Source organism: Talpa occidentalis, unplaced genomic scaffold (assembly GCF_014898055.3).
Source record: "Talpa occidentalis isolate TD23 unplaced genomic scaffold, MPIMG_talOcc4v2.1 talOcc4.3, whole genome shotgun sequence".
Taxonomy (NCBI): domain Eukaryota; kingdom Metazoa; phylum Chordata; class Mammalia; order Eulipotyphla; family Talpidae; genus Talpa; species Talpa occidentalis.
In genome coordinates, this window is record NW_023603184.1 from 71,885,211 (window position 1) to 71,907,143 (window position 21,933).

Below are 21,933 nucleotides of genomic sequence, written 5' to 3' on the forward strand. Positions count from 1 at the left end.
CTAGCCAGAGCAATAAGACAAGAGAAAGACATCCAAGGAATCCAAATAGGAAAAGAAGAAGTCAAACTATCACTATTTGCAGATGATATGATAATATACATAGAGAACCCCAAAAACTCCACAGAAAAACTAATTCAACTCATCAATCAGTTCAGTAAAGTGGCAGGATACAAAATCAACATGCAAAAGTCAGTAGCCTTCCTATACACTAACAATAAATCTGAAGAAGAAGAAATAAAAAAACCATCCCTTTTATTATCAAAACAAAAAAAATCAAATATTTGGGAATAAATCTAACAAAAGAGGTAAAGGACCTATACAAAGAAAACTATAAAACACTGTTAAAAGAAATAGAAGAAGACACAAAGAAATGGAAAGACATCCCCTACTCATGGATTGGAAGAATTAAACATTATTAAAATGGCCATCCTACCAAAAGCAATATATAGATTCAATGCTATTCCAATAAAAATTTCAATGTCATTCTTCAAAGAAATAGAACAATTATTGATGAAATTCATATGGAATCACAAAAAACCCCGAATAGCCAAAGCTCTCCTGAAAAAAAAAAAGAAGGGAATGGAGGCATCACACTCCCAGACTTCAAACTCTACTACAAAGCCATAATCATCAAAACTGCATGGTATTGGAACAAGAACAGACATACAGACCAATGGAATCAAATAGAAAATCCAGAAATAAACCCATAGATTTATGGTCAACTAATCTTTGACAAAGGAGCAAAGACTATGCACTGGAGCAAAGAAAGTTTGTTCAATAAATGGTGCTGGGAAAACTGGGTCGCTACATGCAAAAGAATGAAGCTTGACCACTACCTCACATCATACACAAAAATCAACTCAAAATGGATTAAAGAACTAGACATAAGACCTGAAACCATAAAATATATAGAAGGAAATATAGGCGAAACACTACGTCATTTGCACATCAAAGACATCTTTACAGATACATCACCCAAAGCAGTGATAGTGAAGGCAAAGATAAACAGCTGGGACTACATCAAATTAAAGAGCTTCTGCACAGCAAAAGAGACAATAACAAAAACAAAGAGAAACCCCACCAACTGGGAGAACATTTTTGCACCCAACACTAATGATAAAGGACTGATCACAAAAATCTGCAAAGAGCTGATGAGACTCAACAACAACAAAGAAAATAATCCAGTCAAAAATGGGCAGAAGAGCTAAAAAAAAACTTCTCTGAAGAGGAAATGCAAATGGCCAACAGGCATATGAAAAAATGTTCAACATCACTTGTAATCAGGGAAATGCAAATCAAAACTACCATGAGATACCATCTTACACCAGTGAGAATGGCACATATTAAAAAAACTAGCAACAACAAATGTTGGCGAGGATGTGGAGAAAAAGGAACTCTTCTGCACTGTTGGTGGGAGTGCAAACTGGTCCAACCACTATGGAGAGCTGTGTGGAGATTTCTGGACCTACTAAACATAGAGTTTCCATATGATCCAGCAATTCCACTCCTAGTTATTTACCCAAAGGACACAGAAACATCAATTCCAAAGAGCACCTGCACACCTATGTTTATAGCAGCACTATTTACAATAGCTAAGCTTTGGAAACAACCCAAATGCCCAAACATAGATGACTGGATCAAGAAGATGTGGTACATATATACCATGGAATATTACTCAGCATTCAAAAAAGATAAACACATGCAATTTGCAGCAACATGGATGGCGCTGGAAGGGATCATGCTCAGCAAAATAAGCCAGAAAGAAAAAGAAAAATACCGGATGGTCTCACTCATAGCAGGAATCTAGAAACTTAAATAAGGGACCAGGAAAATGAATAACTATAAGAAAGTGAAAATCAAAATCAACAAAAAACTATGAACCAGAGACACTCTATGGGGGTAGGGGGCGGGAGGGGAGGGATTGAGGTCAAAATAAGGGGGTTGCAATTGTATGGGGAATATAAATATAAAATTTATTATTAAAACAAAACAAAACAAAAAAAAAACCAAACCACAAACCACCTCCAAGTAAACTTTAAATTGTTTTCAGTAAAAAAAAAAAAAAAAAAAAATGGGACTACATCAAACTGAAAAGCTTCTTTCTGAACAGTGAAATAAACATGCATCCAAGCAAAACAACACCTACTGAATGGGAGATGATAGAACATCGTATATATAGATAAGGGGTTAATATCCAAAATATATATAGAACTCAAAAAACTCAACCATAAAACCCAATTTAAAATGGGAAGAAGACTTAAATAAACACTTCTCCAAAGAAGATATACAGGCAACCAACAGGCACATGAAGAGATAGATGTTTAGCACCTTATTATTAGAGGAACATAAATCTAAACAATGAGATAGCACCTCACACCAGCAGGAATGGCTATCATTCAAAAGAAAAGAAACAAGTATTAGAGAGGATGTGGAGAGAAGTGAACCCTTACACAACATTGGTGGGAATGTAATTGGTCCAGCCACTATAGAAAACAGTATGGAGAATCCTCAAAATATTAAAAATAAAATTCCATAGGATGCAATTATCCCATATTTAGTTATTTCCCAAAGAATACAAAAACACTAAGTCAAAGAGAAATATGCAGTCTCATGTTCTTTGCAGCATTGTTTACAACAGCCAATAGCTGGAAACAATCTAAGTGCCCATTGATAGATGGTTGTATAAAGAAGTATAGCTACACAATGGAGGATTATTCAACTATAGAAAAAGATGAAATCCTATCATTTGCCCAAACATGAATGGGACTACAGGGTATTATGCTTGGTGAGATAATTCAGACAGAGAAAGACAAACACCGTCTCATTCCACACATGTGATATATAGAGAAAACAAACATATGGATGAATTGATGAAATAAATAAAACAAAAATAAAGTTTCCACTATAAAACCAATTACTGGTTACCATAAGGGAAGGGGGAAGAAGGGTGTGCAAATTGGGTAAAAGGGGACAACTATATGATAAAGGATAGAACAGGACTTTTAGTGGTCAATTTAATGTTCTATATGCATGTTGACTTTTAATGAGGCACACCTGAATCTTATGTTTCATGCAATGTTTGTGTATATGTGTGTGTGTGTGTATCAAGAAGCAGCCATGCAGCATTTTCAACCCTCTTCAAATACATATTTTCTACTTTGCATATTATAGATTAGTGTTGCTTTTGCAGGGGGGGGAGGCTATTGCATAAAAAGATCTCTTTCCCTCAAGTTTCCAATAACATTTCCTCATTCTCCCTAAAGTCCTCCCAAGCAGCCTACTCACGGGCTATCGGGCTTGTAAGACTTTCCCTTCCCTTCCCTTGAGTCCCCTCCTTTCCTTTTCCTTCTTTCCTTTCACTTGCTCATCCTTTACTATTTTTGGCTTGTTACTTATGGTAACTTAACTCCACAGTCTCCACCAATTTTTAAGTCTCCTCTCAGTACATTCACACACTAGATGCAGTAACCTATTGATTCTTGAGCTGTCCTCTCTCTAACAAAATGTACCTTATCTATATTGCATCCCGTTGTAGCCCAGCTTGCAGCTCCCTGAAGTCATTCTCACAGTTATAAGTAATTACAGGTCAGGAGAAATTATAGCAATAGAAGGGGTCAGGGAGAATTTTCAAAAGCTATGAATTTATTAATAATCTCTATGACCTTGATTGAGGGTGGAAAGAAGAGATGATATGCACATTTTAGAATTTAAGATTTTTTCTATTTCTAAATTTTAATGTATTAATAAAACACACTAAATCACATAACTTCATTTATAAATGTTATTTTTCACATTTACATTTCATGAACAATTTTGTTCAAATGTGCATCTTTGACATAATGTCTTGTCATTATTAGATGTACCATTTAAGACTTTAAAAATGTTTTTTAACGTATGAAAGCACTGAAATAAATAAATTCTCTTAATGAAAGTTTCTATTTCCTAAGCTTCTAAATGTCCAAGCTTCATCTTTAAACAATTATATTAAAATTTTCTTCAGAACATGGAGAAAACATAGCACTGTTCATGTCATTCACATAAAATATTCTATTCCAAATTGAATTCACTATGATGTTGGTCTTTTGTTGTAGTTTTTTTTTTTTTCAGTGATTTCTGTTACTTTGTTGGTTTATTATACATGCCTGAGAAAGGCAGTGGAAAATTACAACACAATTAAAAGTTGAAATAAAAATAAGAATGAATATAAAGTAAAGAAATAGTTTTGAAAATTCTATCCTGAAACAAATTGTGAATGATGCTTAATAGCTCACTACTGCAATATACAGTAGAGTTGAGATATCCAGAATAATTATTTGATCTCTCGCTAAACCTCAATTTCCTTATCAGTAGAACAGGTGCCTAACTCTTGATGTTAAGTAGGTTAACCACATATAGTACATAGCACAGTTCCAGCTTCATTGTGAGTCCTCAATATATATACTTATAAATACAAGTAAATTTATAATATATTTATATTTATAAAAGTGCATACAGACTTTAAAGACTGAAGCTACAGTAAAAAAAAACAATTGGGCCTCCCCGGTGGCGCAGCGGTTGAGCGCTGGGTTGCGAAGCTGCCCGCAGCCTCTGCAGCGCAGGTTCGATCCCCGCCTGCTCCCCGGCCACCAGAGGAGGGTCCCACATGGCGCGCAGACCTCTCCTGCCGCCCGCTGCTCCCCTCAGCAGTGTACTTCGGTCCTTCTGCCTGTTCTGCTCCCTACTCTGGCTCTGGTGAATTCTCTCACCCTCCCGCGCTTCTGATTGTTCCCAGTGCTTGTATAAATAAATAAATAAATCTTTAAAAAAAAAAAAAGTATCGATTTATAAGATTTTTTTTTTGCAACTATTATTTCTTTTTTTTTTTTATAGAGGCATGTTTTATTTATTTATTTGTTTGTTTGTTTGTTTTTTGTTTATACATGCACTGGGTACAGTCAGAAGCGCGGGAGGGTGAGAGAATTCACCAGAGCCAGAGCGGGGAGCAGAGCAGGCAGAAGGACCAAAGTACACTGCTGAGGGGAGCAGCGGGCGGCAGAAGAGGTCTGCGCGCCATGTGGGACCCTCCTCTGGTGGCCGGGGAGCAGCCGGGGATCGAACCAGCGCCTCAGAGGTCGCCGGCAGCTTCGCAACCCAGCGCTCAACTGCTGCGCCACCGGGGAGGCCCTCGATTTATAAGATTTTTTAAACGATCTTAAAATGTTAGCAATTTGAGTTATAAAATCACTGAAAAAGTGAGATAAATGAAAAATTCTACCTAAATTAAACTTCACAACAAACAAAATATGTCTGTCTTTGAAGTAATGATATAAAAAGTAAGGCTTGGCTCCTTAATGGAGGCTTAATCAAAAGTGAAGAAGGAAAAAGAATAGAGAGAAGAATGTAGGAAGTCACATACATGATCAGAGCATAATGTATGCTCAGAAAAGACTTGATAAGACCAAAAGTTTCAATCTTTAGCACATCTTTAGGCTCAGCATCAAACAGAAACTAAATGATAAGACAGAAAGAGTTATAAATGACCTGGCTAAATGTTGAAGAAATGCTCAACACAGAACAAAACTACAAAGACCAGGAAACACAAGCTTCCCACAAGTTAAGGAACAGAGACAATCAGAGACCACATATGACAAAGAATAAGACTTTTTCTTTTTTTTTTTTTTTGGTGGGACCCTTGCTGGTGGCCGGGGATGGAACTGGCGCTGCAGAGACTGCGGGCAGCCTCGCAACCCAGCGCTCACCCACGGCGCCACCAGGGGAGGCCCCAAAGAACAAGAATTTTAACAACAGTTTACAACTGTCACTAAACAAAAGGAAACCTGCACTCCTATGTTTATTGTAGCACCATTTACAATAGCTAAGATATGGAAAAAACCTAAATGTCCCAAAACAGATGAATGGATCAAGAAGATGTGGTATATATACACAATGGAATACTATTCAGCAATCCAAAAAAAAAAAAGGAACACCACAAAAAACTCATGCCATTTGCAGCAATATGGATGGAGCTGGAAGGGATTATACTCAGTGAAATAAGTCAGAAAGAAAAAGAAAAATATTGATTGTTTCACGTATAAGAGGTACACAGGGATACCAAACAAGGGAATAGGAAAAAAATAAAAAGACAAACCTAGCAGGCAAACTACCAGTTGAGGATATTCAACAGGGGAAAGGGAGAGAAAGGAATCAAAACAGAGGCAGGAATCGGACAAGAGACTAAGGTGATGGAAATTTTATGGGGATTACGCCTGAGGGAGAAATCAAAAAAACCAAAAATGAACAATAATGCAAAATATGTGTATATATAAATAATAAAAGGTAATAAAAATAAAAATGAATCACCATTAAAGACAAGACCAACTCAAAAATTTCCCCCCTTAAAAAAATAAATAAAAATAAATGTCACTAACTAAACAACTTCAAAGCATGAACTCTAAAGAGAATAAAGAATCTTATTACCAAACTTAGCAAATAATAATATTCAAAATGTCCAGTATTCAATAAAAAATTCAGAGACATGCAAAGAAAAAAAAATGGGGCCTCCCCTGGTGGCACAGGTGGTTGAGAGTAACACTATGAAGCTGTCCACAGCTGGGGAGATACCCACATGGCACAGCAGACCTCTCCTGTCTCGCCTGCTGCTCCCCTCAGCATTAGTCAGTCTGCCTGTTCTATTTCCCACTCTGTCTCTGGTGAATCCTCTCACCCACCCACGCCTCCGGCCTATACCCCAGTTCTTGTATGCATGAATAAATAAATCTTTAAAAAAAAGTATATCCCATTCACATGAAAAAAGAGAAATTTACAAAAACTGTCACTGAAGAAATATAAACATTAGACTTACTAGACAAAGACTTTGTATCAGCAGTCTTAAATATGCTCAAAGAGATCAAGAAAATCATTGACTAGAATCAAGAGCAACAAGGAGAACAACATCTGAACAAAAAGAGACTATCAATAAGTATATAGAAATTGTAGAAAGAAACCAAATAGAAATTCTGGAGCTGAAAAGTACAACTTTAATGAAAAAATTCATTTAAAGGGTTATTTATCTGACAAAGGACTTGTGTCCAAATATAGAAACAACTCATAAAATTATATTATAAAATATGCATAACCCAATTAAATTAGGAAAAGGATCTAATAAACATTTCATTAAGGAAGACCTATAAACGGCCAGAAGCCCCAGAGAAGGTGTTCAACATCACTGGTCATTTAGGAGATGCAAATCAAAACCACAACAAAATACCAATTCATACTCAATAGGATGACAATTAAAAAAATATATGGAAAATGAAAAATACTGGCAAGGACATAAAGAAATTTGAACTCTTATACATTGCTGGCCAAAATATAAAATGATATAGGCACTGGGGAAAACAATTTGGTAGGTCTTACAAAAATTAACCGTAGAATTAGCATATATCCCAACAAGGTCACTCCTAGGTATATACGCAAATCAATTGAAAACAGGTATTCAGACAAATGCTTGTACATCAATTTCATGACAGCATTATTCACACAGGACAAGAAAGGTTGAAACAACCCAAATGTCCATCAACAGATGAATGAATAAACAAAATGGTGTTACCATTTAATGAGATATTAAGCCATCAGAAGGAATGAAGTTCTGGTTTTTGTTACAATATGAATGGACTCCGAAAACATGCTAAGTGAAAGTCAAGCACAAAGGTCACATAATGTTTGATTCCATTTATATGAAGCACCCACTATGAGTAAATTCACAGAAACAAAATGCAGAAAAGTGTTGCCAGGATCTGAGGGAAAGAGAACAGGAGTGACTGCTTGATACACAAGGACTCCTTTGAGGGAGTGAAAATATTTCAGAACTAGATACAGATGACAGCTGCACAACATTGTGAATATAAACTAAATGTCCCAAAGGTGGCATGTTAAAGTGTTAACTTTATGTTATGTCAATTTCACCTCAATGTTTTTTAAGTGAAGAAGTCTCTTTTTTACAAGTTAGACTTTTAACCATTTCAACCATGGTATCTGTTTACATGTTCTTTATTTTTGAAAGAGAATCCAGAAATTTGTTCTGCAAAACTGAAAGCATGTTATTTCATAGTAAAAACATGTCTTATTTTTCAAAGTAACAATTTCATTTTGGGCATTTTATGTCCCCAATTTTTACAATAGGCAAAAAGGTGATGTTGTGCATTGGAAGAAAAATCCAAACTGGAGACCAGTCAGAACCAAAGATCAAAGCTTTTTCATCTTTTCCCCGTGGTTTCTATACATGCCTTCTATATATTTAACATTCAGGACTGCTCTCTTCAGATGTTCCAAAGACTTAGGGTTTTAAATTATTTTTATACTTCTGCATAAAAATTCTGACTACGTGATGTTTTACCATATACTATCATCCTCTATAGAGCAGAAATTTCCTGAGAATAAGAGTATAACGTACCACCTTCTCAGGAAGTTGTGGTGAGAGTGTTCAAATCCTGGCTGAACAGCTTACTAGCCGTGTGTCTTTTAGCATCAGTCACTTATCAGTCTCAACTTCCTCTAGTGTCAAATGGAAGTGATAACCAGGCAGAGTTGATGTGAGGAGCCACTATGATACTATCCCAAAGACTACATAAATGTTTGTGATTTATATCATCTGTTCCAGCGCTTTACAAATACTAGGTGTTAACATTTGAGCTGTGCAATGATCTTAAGGATATAAGGCTAATCTTGCTTTGCATTTATGGAAATAAACCAAACTCTTTGTCTAGGAAATTATGATGTTGTAAACATTTTGCAATAAGCTATGTCATAACAGACTGATGTTATATGTTTTTTTATAATAAATTTTATTTTTATATTCCCCATACAATTGCAACCCCCCCATTATGACCCCAATCCCTCCCCTCCCGCCCCCTACCCCCCAAAAAGTGTCTCTGGTTCATAGTTTTTTGTTGATTTTGATTTTCACTTTCTTATAGTTATTCATTTTCCTGGTCCCTCATTTAAGTTTTCTAGATTCCTGCTATGAGTGAGACCATCCGGTATTTTTCTTTTTCTTTCTGGCTTATTTTGCTGAGCATGATCCCTTCCAGCGCCATCCATGTTGCTGCAAATTGCATGTGTTTATCTTTTTTGAATGCTGAGTAATATTCCATGGTATATATGTACCACATCTTCTTGATCCAGTCATCTATTTTTGGGCATTTGGGCTGTTTCCAAAGCTTAGCTATTGTAAACAGTGCTGCTATAAACATAGGTGTGCAGGTGCTCTTTGGAATTGATGTTTCTGTGTCCTTTGGGTAAATACCTAGGAGTGGAATTGCTGGATCATATGGAAGCTCTATGTTTAGTAGGTCCAGAAATCTCCACACAGCTCTCCATATGTTTGGACCAGTTTGCACTCCCACCAACAGTGCAGGAGAGTTCCTTTTTCTCCACACCCTCGCCAACATTTGTTGTTGCTAGTTTTTTTAATATGTGCCATTCTCACTGGTGTAAGATGGTATCTCATGGTAGTTTTGATTTGCATTTCCCTGATTACAAGTGATGTTGAACATTTTTTCATATGCCTGTTGGCCATTTGCATTTCCTCTTCAGAGAAGTTTTTTTTTAGCTCTTCTGCCCATTTTTTGACTGGATTATTTTCTTTGTTGTTGTTGAGTCTCATCAGCTCTTTGCAGATTTTTGTGATCAGTCCTTTATCATTAGTGTTGGGTGCAAAAATGTTCTCCCAGTCAGTGGGGTTTCTCTTTGTTTTTGTTATTGTCTCTTTTGCTGTGCAGAAGCTCTTTAATTTGATGTAGTCCCAGCTGTTGATCTTTGCCTTCACTATCACTGCTTTGGGTGATATATCTGTAAAGATGTCTTTGATGTGCAAATCATGTAGTGTTTCGCCTATATTTCCTTCTATATATTTTATGGTTTCAGGTCTTATGTCTAGTTCTTTAATCCATTTTGAGTTGATTTTTGTGTATGGTGTGAGGTAGTGGTCAAGCTTCATTCTTTTGCATGTAGCAACCCAGTTTTCCCAGCACCATTTATTGAACAAACTTTCTTTGCTCCAATGCATAGTCTTTGCTCCTTTGTCAAAGATTAGTTGACCATAAATCTGTGGGTTTATTTCTGGATTTTCTATTCGATTCCATTGACAGACTGATGTTATATGTTTTACAAATGGTACTAATGAAATACACTAGTGAGGAGATTGTTAATTGTTCCTTTTCCAGAAGACAAATGAACTCACTTCCACTACATGAATTTATTTAGTAAATCACATCATTAGTGTTCGCAGGGTTCCCTAAAACTGTGAAAAAATTAGTGGACCCCTGCAGGTGAGCAGTTTATTTCTTTTTCCTGGAAGGACTATCAATCACTATTATCATCAGCTCAGGAAATCTCTGACCTCATCAGGAACACGTGCTGCTGGCTTTGGGGAGAAAAGTGTATGTTGGTGTAGAGGCAGGACTGGACACAGTGCAGGTTCTCTGATCCCATGCAGACCAGGTAAAGGAGGAGTCAGAGTCCTCAGTGGCTTTTTTGCAGGTCTTTTATTGGGGTTCAGCGGGTACATGGCAGGCAGGGGTGCTGGGGGGCCGGGAGGCTGGCAGTCCTCCCAGCCCCCAGTAAATCTTCACTCTATCTGGGCTCTCTGGAGTTCTCTGCTTCTGCTTCGGGCTGCTTCTCTTTCGGCTTCTGCTGCTGCTTCTGCTGCTGCTTCTACTGCTGCTGCTGGCGTCCCCATGACGCTGCCCTTAAAAAGCACAGTCTTAGCTCAGCTGAATCCCATCTACACACCCTATTCCAGGTGCCCGCCATCAGGCATGCATTCAGGACAAGGATCCATCATCTATCCTGATGGCGGGAGGGCAGAAAAGCCTGACATTTTTCCTTACCCTACAGTTGGGCAGAGTGTTCCTGCTAAAAATCATTCAGTATGATCTACTGCTTTACTGCCTAATAAAGCAAGCCTGTGTCTCTAAAAGGTGTAATTTCAGGATCCCAGAAGAGGCAACCTATCGTACAACCTTTAGAATTACTCATTTGGATTTACATAGAGTCTGAATTTAGACTAAAGAACTTACTGAAAGGTAGATGTTGTCAACTGTTACACTAGTACAGATATCCTTTAAAATTGGTTCATGATCATGGTCGATCCTAAAGGAACAGAATCCTGAATCACAGACAAGAAGACAAAAGTCAGTTCTAGTTTTTGGGAGGTCAGGATCAGGCATGTCACTCAGGTACCTGAAAGGGATCACCAGAGTCTTAGGTATCCTGGGGGGAATGGGGCAACAGTGATCCAAGATCATATTATCTGCCTCCCTGCATGTAATCCATTTACAACATAATTAATTTGCAATTATGAGAGAGTACTTGGTAGAAATAGCAATATAAAACATATTTTTAATGCAAAAAGTAAATAGTAAACATCTATCAAGTAGAGACTGATATGAAGCAATAGAGTTATGCAACCTTCATCCTACAGGACCACAAGACTTGAGAAACATCTCCCAGCATTTTCCCTGGTACTATCTCTTCTCCACTGGGCAAGAAACTCAACTTAACAAGAACTTCATTTCCAGTTCTTTTATGCCTTCTTCCTTCTCCCTCATGAAATTACTAACAAGTTAGAAAATGGTAAAATGTTTCCCAGAGGATATCAATGAAAGGGGTACAAATATATAATATATACAAAAAATTTTCAAACCAGATTATCACAAGTGAATAATTAACTTCATATAGAGAAAAGTTGTGAATAATAATTACTGAATAATAATTAAATATTGCCAAACCACAAGTTTAGTGTTCTGTAACAGGCATTTAAAATCAAGCTAGAAAGGAAAGGACAAATTAGACGAATTGCAGAGAAACAGTTTTCATTTCTGCTTTAAAATAATTTGCCTTTAGGGCCTCTATGGTGGTCCAAGGGGTTAAGACACAGCACTATGAAGCTATCCACAGCTACTGAAGCACGATTCCAGGCCACAGAGGTAACTCACATAGCAAGGCAGACCTCTCCTTTCTTGCCCACTGCTCCCCTCAGCAGTGTATTTCAGTACATCTGCTTGTTCTACTTCTCACTCTGTCTCTGGTGAATCCTCTCATCACCTCATATCTCTGGCCTGCACCCCAGCTCTTATATGCATAACTAAATAAATCTTTAAAAATTAATTAATTAAACAATTTGCCTTCTCTGGAAGAGACCACCTCCCCCCTTAAATGTATTTATATCCAAAACTGTCATAACCTGAGAATGGAAAAATTCCTAATTAGATTACAAAATTAATTTCTAGATTCCAATTTCAAGTTACTGTAGTAAACAAATATAAGCATGGGACTTTTAAAAATCATGTTGTGTTTGGAATTGTAAACAATTTAGCAAGAGGGGTAGAAATAAGAACAAATGAACCTCCAGTGAATGCCAAGCAAGCAGCTCAGAATGAGACCAGCTGTTAGCACAGATGTGAACAGACATAACTTTGGACCTTTAAGGCTTCTATCATGTAAATATCATGTAAATAACTTTTTTTTTTTTAAATCAAGGAATCATTTCTCACAACAGCTCGAATTTAGAGTATACTACATTTAATATTTCAGGTCTAGTAACAATTAGACTTCCAACTTTCATACACTCAAGCATACATCCCTTCAACACACATTTGTTCAAGTAACTCTCACACTGATTATAATTGTATGCCAGAGTTTTATTTCAAAGTTGGTTCAAAACAAGAGGCTTTCTGAAAAGACCAAAGATTCTATGTTAGCAGAGACATTTTACAGAGGAAAAAATGATTACCAAGTTATTGTTAGACAGTAAATTAAAATAAAAGAAGATGATTATCTAATTAAGGGCATGCAGGCTCCTGACAGTACTGGTTGAAGCACTTAGGCTAGTTTTAAATCAAATAGTCAACTGAGTGGTTTTCCTAGAAGGTGCCCTTAAGCTCATCAAAGTCTATCAAAAAGGTGCTCACATATTTTACCAGGGATGCTAACTATTCCCTTGTCACATCAGACCACTCAGCTCAGGTTTAAGACAACTTTCTTCCTCACATTATTGGAGGCAACTTATGGTATGCTATGGAATTTAGGCCTTACCTTCTGGATAAAGTAAACTATAGATATCAGAGGATTTTAAGAAAGCAGTTGGCATGAGCAGATTTATATTTGTAAAAGAACATTCTTTCCAGTGTTTGGCATTGACTAAACTGGATAAGACTGGAGTCACAGACATGAGTTCGAAAACTACTAATAGTGACCCAATTTTATTCAATGAACATCCACATCATACCAAGCCTTGTACTCAGAGCTGGGAAAAGCGTTTCTATCCCAGGTTTTAGCTGAGTGGTGGAAATGGAGATACAAACCTGGCTCTACCACATACTAGCTGTGGATCTATTAGGCCAGTTAGTTTTCATCTGTTTCCTCATCTATTAAATGGAGGTAATAATAGGACCTGTATCATAGAAGGGTTTTAAGGATTAGATGAGTGAATGGTTGCAAATGACTTAAAGCAGCATCCTGCATAAATTAAGCAATCGATAAATGTTAGATATTATGATGATAATTATGAGGTTATCTCATAACAATGGAATAGATCTGTGACTAAAAGTATATATAGGGTGCTTCAAGTACAGAGGCCACACTTAACTGAGCTAAGAGATGGTAAGCTTGAGTTAAGGGAGGAAATGGTGAAGGAGAAGAGGTGGATGCAAGTAACGACACAGATGTAGAATCCAAAGAGTCCAGTGACCCATGAGAAGCTGGGGTGAGCGAGTAGGAGGAATACAATATGATTCCTAGGTTTCTGGATTAGACAACTGGGTAAAAAGTGGTGCCATCAACCAGAAGGTAAAACAGGTTCATGCTCTATCAAATAATTATGTATTCAATATTAGAATAAGCTATCCAATTCTCAATTATTAATGGCAAAAATTTCCAAGTCTAATTAGAATTACTAGTTAACATTGTCCATTGGAAACAGACATTGTTATGGTGAGTACATTAAAATCCTAAACCCAGTTTTATTAGTCTAACTGCTCAAGTTTAACTTTGTCCAAATGTCCAATATTTTTGGTCCAATATGTAAGATATATCAATTCAGATTAATGTAATGTAGGTTAATTGAGGCCATAAACTTGGGTTTGTTCAGTGGTTCTCAACACTGGCTGCATATTAGAATCATTTGGGGAGCCTTAAAAGAATACTGATGTATAGGTCCCACTCCCCAGATATGATGATTTAATTAATCTGGAATAGGATCTGTGTGGGTATGTTTAATAACTTTCCCAGGTGATATTAATATAGAGAGTTCAGAAACATTGGGTTAGTCAGTAAGAATCTAAGAATTGAGTCACAGGAACCTTAGAAATATTCTAACTCAATGCTTTGAAACTTTGTTTTTAATCCATGAAAACCTTTTGTTAAACAAAATCTTACACAAATGTGTAGACAAATAAAACAGAAAAGCAATGTTGTTCTAATCAGGGGATGGGAGTCAGAGGGAAGCTATGCCTGTTAGCCCTCTGTCTCTCTTCTTCCATCTCCCTTTACACTTTGTTATTGGTGCTCCACCTCTCCCCAGCCTCCAAGAACTTCTGTATAATACAGTTTAAAAATAGTGCTTAGACTAAAAAAAGCCACTCACTCACTCATGAAATATTTAAAAGTTCTAGCAACATAATTAGTGCTAATATTGGAACAATTAATATTTTATTTTTTTTTAAATGCTTTGGGTATATGCTACTTTACTGTCATTCTCCATAGATTTTTTTTAAGATTTATTTATTTATACAAGAACTGGGGTACAGGTCATAGGCGCAGGAGGGTGAGAGAATTCACCAGAGACAGAGCAGGGAGCAAAACAGGCAGACAGACCAAAGGCACTGCTGAGGGGAGCAGTGGGAGAGGTAGGAGAGGTCTGCTGTGCCACATGGGTATCTCCCTTGCTGGCGGGAATCGAACCCGCGCTGCAGAGGCTGCAGACAGCTTCACAGCGTGGCACTCAACCCACTGTGCCACCAGGGAGGCCCAACAATTAATATTTTAAAAGGAAAAACAGACAAGATTATAAGTATTTGGAAAAAAATGACAAAATTCATTTATATCTTAGAAGTAGGAAAAACTTTCCTAATGATAACTCAAAATTTAAGAACTATAAGGAAAAAGATTAAAATATTTGGTTATTTTAAAAAAATTTTGCAGCACAAATAAGTAATAAAAGATTCCAAATGACAAACAGAGAAATATTTGCAAACTATATCATAGACAAAGTTAAATCTCTAATATTTAAGAGTCTCTAACACCAGGTGAGAAAACCACCTTAGATAAATTATCTGTCAACCTCATGCATAATAAGAAAAAAAATCAAAATACCATTTCACTTAACAGATTAGCAAGGGAGTATCACCAGAGTTAAATAGAGTATTTCATATTGGTAAAAAAAAAAAAATTAAATTCAGCAGTAAGACACGAGAACCATAAATATGTATATTTCTAATAACAGAGCTTCAAGATCTTGAAGCAAAACCTAGCATCATTAAAGGAGAAAAAATAGACAAATTTGTAATCAAAACTGAAGAGTTTAATACCTCTCTTTCAGTAATGAAGAGAAAAACAATCAGTAAGGACAAAATAAAAATCAGTAAAAATAGGGAACATCAATATAGCACCATTACTACCTTAACTTAATTGACCTTCACAGAATACTCCCAACAACTGCAAAATATATATTCTTTTAAAGTACACATGGGACATTCACCAGACTAGGTCTTACAGTAAATATCAGTATATTTCAAAAGACTGAAATCTTACAGAATGTGTTCCAATAGTTCTAATTTTAAAAAATAATGTATTAGCTAGTAAAAATCCCCATATTTGGGTATTAAACTACATATTTATAAATAAGCATGGAACAGGGAAAAATACTAAAAAGAAAATATTTCAAGTGGATGATAATAAAAAAGCAACATACAAAAATTTGTGAAATAAAGTCCTTTTGTTACTTAAAAGAAAATGTAGATTTTTTTCCTTTGAGTCACACTGGCTTACAATGTTGTGTATGATTTAGAGGGATAGGGTCTCAAAATTCAGGTGTTGTTACCACACCACACCCACCACCAAGACACCTATAGTCAGTCCTCCAGCATAATCTACTGTGTTCCTTGCCCCACATTGTTCTCTTCCTCCTTCCTCCCCCTAGTCTCAGTTCTACAGTCAGATTTCTAAGGTTTGTCATCACTTTGGCTTTCTCTGATCCTTTGTTTTGTTTCTCTATATTCCATATATGTGACACCAGCCAGCATTTGTCTTTCTTCTTCTGAGTTATTTCACTTACCATATAGCTAAGTTTAAATGCTTACATCAAAGGGAATAGAAATAGGAAAAAACATCAACTTGATAAAGGCCATCATCAAAAGAATTACAGCTATTGCCATACATACATAATGATGAAATATTAAACACAGGCAAAGGTGTTCTTTAACTTCTAACTAACATTGCATTACAGATCCTAGCCAGAATAGGAAGAAATGAAAAAAAAAAAAAAAGAAATTAAAAAAAAAAAGAATGTAAGGGCATACAGATTGACGAAATAATTGTCTCTATTGGCAGATGACATGATTGACTGTGTAGAAAATTTTAACTACAAAATACTAAAACTAATAAGTGAATTTACCAATATTGAGGGACATAAAGCAATACAAAAAATATCAGTTGAAGATAGCACAATGAGCATCTAGAAACCTGAGTGCAGAACTGAGGGTACTAGACAGGAGAGGAAAGGAATAGAACTTTAGTAACTTTATAATACAGAAAACTAGCAGGCATCAATTTAACCAAACATCACCAATACTAAGACAAGCTCATATCATGTGCCCCTGATGTGGTACACTGAAAAAGATATACCATCACTCTTGTAATGTTCCTACCAAAATCCTGAGGAAATTTTAGATAAACACAAACTGAGGGACATTCTAATAAAACAGTATTCTTCAAAAACATGCATGTCAAAAGTGACCAAAAAGAAAAAAAAGTAACTGTTCCAAATTAAGAGAAACTTAAAAACTTCAGAGATATGACTACTAAATTTTATGTGCTCATCAATGGGATCCTAGATTGGAGGGGATAAATAGCTATGAAGCACATTATTGGGACAACTGATGAAATTTTAGTATGGACTATATCAATGTAACATTTCCTGATTTTGAAAATTGTACTGTTATTATATAAGAAATGTCCTTTATCTCAGGAAATAAATTGTCATTTATTTCAGAGCAAGGGACTATGATGTCTCTAACCAACACGTGATTCAGAAAAATATATGACTATAGAAACTGATTCAAGAAGAAACAGAAAAATGAATAGACCTGTCACACGTAAAGAGACTGAATTAATAATTTTAAAACTTTCCACAAAGAAAAACCCAGGCCAGATTATTTCACTGGTGAATTCTACCATATTTTTTAAAAGAATTACAATCAATTCTTCACAAACTCTTTGAAAACATACAGAAAAGAGAATACTTCCTAACCTGTTCTATTAGGCTAGTGTTAATGACCCTGACACCAAAACCAGGCAAATATATCACAAGAAAAAAATTATAAACCAACATCCTTAGGAATATAAATGTAAATTTCCCCAACACTATCTATTAAAATGAATTCAGCAACTTACGCACCATGATCAATTGGAATTTATCCCGGGAATACAAATTGTTTTAACATATAAAAATTCATTGATAAAATACACCAGGTTTATGGAATAAAAGATGAAACAACATGATCATCTCAATACATACAGATAAGGCATTCCATAGAATCAAAGACTTTCACAATAAAACACTCAAAAACTAGCAGAAGGGAACTTCCCCAACTTGATAAAGGGAATCTGTGGAAAAACCCTCAACAAACATCATACATGATGATGAATGATAGAAAATTTTTTCTCTTGACACTTCTATTCAACATTGTACTGTAGATTCTTGTTGAGGCAGTCAGGCAAGAAAAATAAATTAAAGAGATCCAGATTGGAAAGAAAGAACCAAAATTATTTGCATAATAAGACACAACTTTGTAAAACTGAAAATCCTAAGGAATGCACAAATAAATTGTCAGGGCTAACAAACAGAGTCAGCAAGTTTGGGAGATACAAAATAAATGTATCAAAATTCATTGTATTCCAATATGTTAACAATGAATAATCCACAAGTGATATTGAAGAAACAATCCATCTAGAATAGCATTAAAAGAAGAATAAAATATTTGGAAATAAGTTCAACAAAAGAAGTGCAAGACTTGGATACTATAAACATTTTTGAAGAAAATCAAAGAAGACCTAAATAAATGAAAAGACATCCACAGTCAGTGATGTGAAACTTGATACTCTTGAATGGTGAGGTTGCCCACATTGGTCTACAGAGTCAATGCAATGTCTATTAACAATTCAGACTTCTTTTTTTTTTTTTTTTTTTTTTTTTTCAGAAATTGACAAATGGATCCTAAAATTCATATGGAAATGCAGGGAACCCATTCTTGTAAAAGATAACAAAGTTGAAGAACTCACATTCCCAATTTCAAACCTTTCTACACAGCTACAGTAATCACAATTATATGGCACTGACATAAAGACAGACTTAAAGATGAAATAATTTTGAACAAGGGTGCCAATTCAATTTTATGAGAAAAGAATAACCTTTTAAGCAAATGGTCCTGGGACAACCATATAACCACGTGCAAAAAAATAAAAGTGGATCCTTTCCTTATACCACACACAAAAATTAACTCAAAATGTATCAGAGATAGAAATGAAAGAACCAAAACTACAAACTCTGAGAAGAAAACAGAGTTGTAAATCTTTGAGGCCCTGGATTAGGCAGTAATTTCTTAAATATGACACCAAAAGCATTAGCCATCAAAGGGAAAAAATAAATTGTATTTCATCAAAATTTAAAACGAATGTGCTTCAATAGTTCTGCAGGTCCATACTAACAATACAGTGAAAAGACAACCCATAGAATGGAGAAAATATTTACAAATCATCTATTTGATAAGTCACTAGTATGAAGAAAATATAAAGAAGACACAACTCAACAATAAAAAAAACATATGGACTTGAATACACATATTGGAGATATGTCTCCAAAGAAGACATGCAAAAGGCAAATAATGAGCAAAAGAAAAGATGTTCAACTAAAGAATGTTTAAATGCAAATCAAAACCACAGTGAGACACCACACACATCTACAATGACGGATGTAATAAATAATATGGACAATAACAGTTGTTGGTGAGGATTTGGAGGAATTGGAACCCTCGAACATTGCGGGTGGGAATGTAGAATGCTGCAGACACCGTGGAAAATAGTACCTCAACAGAGAGTTCCCTAAACAGATGACCCAGCAATTCCACTCCTAGATAAATACCCAAAAGAAATGAAAAAATATATTCACTTTAAACTTGTGCCCTAATATTTAGAGTAGCATTATCATAATAACCAAAAAGTGGAAATGGGACAAATGTCTGTCATCTGATAGAGAAACAAGATGTGGTATATACAATGGAATATAGTCAACCTAAAAAGGAAGTACTGACTCAGGTTACAACATAGATCAACCTGGAAACATTAAACTAAATGAATTAAGATAATACATTATGTGATTCCATTTATTTGAAATTTCCAGGATAGGATAGCAGTATGGAGAGAATTTGTAGTCACTTCTAATGGCTATGGGTTTATTTTGGGGAATTAATTCGTAAAAGTGTTCTGGAGTTAGATAATGGGATTGACTATACAAAGTAATAACTATACAGTTCAGTGAGTAAAATCTCACCAAATAGTACCCTTTTAAAGGGTGAATTTTATGATATGTGAATTATATATCAAAAAATATATAGATGGGGGATCTTCTGCACTCCTGAATCCTAGTTTTCTTTCTAGAGGTAACTAATGATACTTGTTTTCTTGGGTACCATCCCTAAAATAGAGTGTATACATACAAATATATATTTGTGTGTCTTTGGGCCCCTCTTAAAAATAGAAATAAGAGCATAGCAGACTGGACTTTTCCTGCCCTCTTTACAATATGTCTTCAAAAACATTTCTTTTACAATATAATTTGGCAATTATTCTATTTCAGCATATGGAAGCATTCTTCATTCCTTTTTACTGTGGGGTATTTCTATAATTCACTTTGCTGCTCTTAAGCTGTTACAAATAATGATTCAGCAATTTCAGTCCTAATTTGAAACACTAATTTGAAGGGATAGATGCACACCTATGCTGACTGAAGCACTGTGTATAACAGCCAAGCTATGGAAACAACCTAAGTGCCCAACAACACATGTGTGGATAAAGAAGATACAGTATGTGTGTATTCCACACAATGAAATACATGTCATCTATAAAAAAGAGAAACATGAAATCTTTTTATTTGTGACAACATAGATAGAACCGGAAAGGATTATGCTAAGTGAAATGAGTCAGAAGGAGAAAGACAAATACCATATGATTTTGCGCATAAGCAGAATATAAAGAAACAAAGGAACAGATAAAAAATAAGCTAAAATCAATCCTAGGAACCTAACTGCAGAATTAAGACTACAAGAAAGCAAGGATGAGGGTTAGAGAGCAAAGTAGGGAGAGGCTCCAATGGACTAAGGTAGGGGATTATGGGTACTTTGTGAGTGTGGTATGGTAATATACATCTGAAGAGGTATGACCCTATAACCCTAAATCATATACGGTGTTGTAAATTAATGTTACCTCAATAAAAAAGACAACACTTTTGAAAAACAAAGAAAAAGAAAAAAAACAATGTTGCAATTAAGTTTCTTGCATATATTTGCATTACATGTGTATGAGTGGAATACATTTCCAAGAGTAAAATTTCTGGTTAAATATGTATTTTTCTTATTTTATTTTTGTAAGCTGTCATTGTTGATTTAATGTCTCTATTACTAGAGTTCCCTGAGGTCAGGGACCAGCTCTGTTTTGTTGGCCAGGATAATCTAAATTCTAGCATACTGCTTATTTATAAATAGACACGCCTATTTGCTTTGTTGTATAAAGTGTCAAATGGAAGCTTGAAGCAAATTCACTAAAAAAGAAATGATCCAATTTATACAGATAAAAATTGTTTTGGCATTTTTTGTTTTTTTACTTTAAACTCTACGTTTTTCAAAACTGTGGGATAAATTGAAATATATAAAAGGTATAGAATTCTTAATTTCATCTGAAAATATAGTATGTTTTATTATTTGAGTAGCCTGTATGTATTTCAGTTTATCTTTTTTAAAGGAAAAATGGAGGTTGATTTGCAACTTTAAGAGGACTAATGGTGACACCTGCTGGACAAAAAGTCAGAATAACTTTGAATCCACTACATTTTTTGAATTTTAAATGTTTCTATTAATCAGGAAGAAATGTCTTATTTTACAATAAGGATGCTTGTAATAAATAAATATAATTAAGTTTACAGGCAATTCTACAAAGTTACAGATAAAATTATTTTTTTCTTTTTTAGGATAAAGTCATGTTGGGAACTGACTACCCTTTTCCACTAGGTGAGCTGGAGCCTGGGAAATTGATAGAGTCCATGGAAGAATTTGATGCAGATACAAAGGTATATGCCTTTTAATTCATAATATTTTTCCATGAGTTTTCTAGCTTTAATTATGTTTTATTTAGAAGCACTTTGATATATGATATAAATAGAAAAGGGACCATTATAATTAATATTTCTAGTTACTCAAGCTTCAGAAACCACTGAACTATTAAAGGTCAAAGAAAAGCAAAAAAAAAAAAAAAAACTAAAAGTCAACCTAATACAACTAAATTTGAAAAGCCAAGAAAGAAAACTATAAAGAAATATATCATAATAATATATTTGTTTGCATGTTAGATGAATCACAAGAAAAATATTTAAAATTTTGCTTTAATATTTCTTCTACAAATACACAA

The 21,933-nt window shown here is 35.1% G+C and overlaps 1 protein-coding gene across 1 annotated transcript in view; it reads left to right on the forward strand.

Annotated features, from left to right (window-relative positions):
• ACMSD (aminocarboxymuconate semialdehyde decarboxylase) overlaps positions 1-21,933 on the forward strand; it is a 71,350-nt gene that overhangs the window by 46,221 nt on the left and 3,196 nt on the right. Inside the window, exon 9 of the mRNA XM_037523267.2 lies at positions 21,497-21,595. Within this exon, the coding sequence (XP_037379164.1) occupies positions 21,497-21,595 (99 nt within the window). The remainder of the gene's footprint in view (positions 1-21,496; positions 21,596-21,933) is intronic.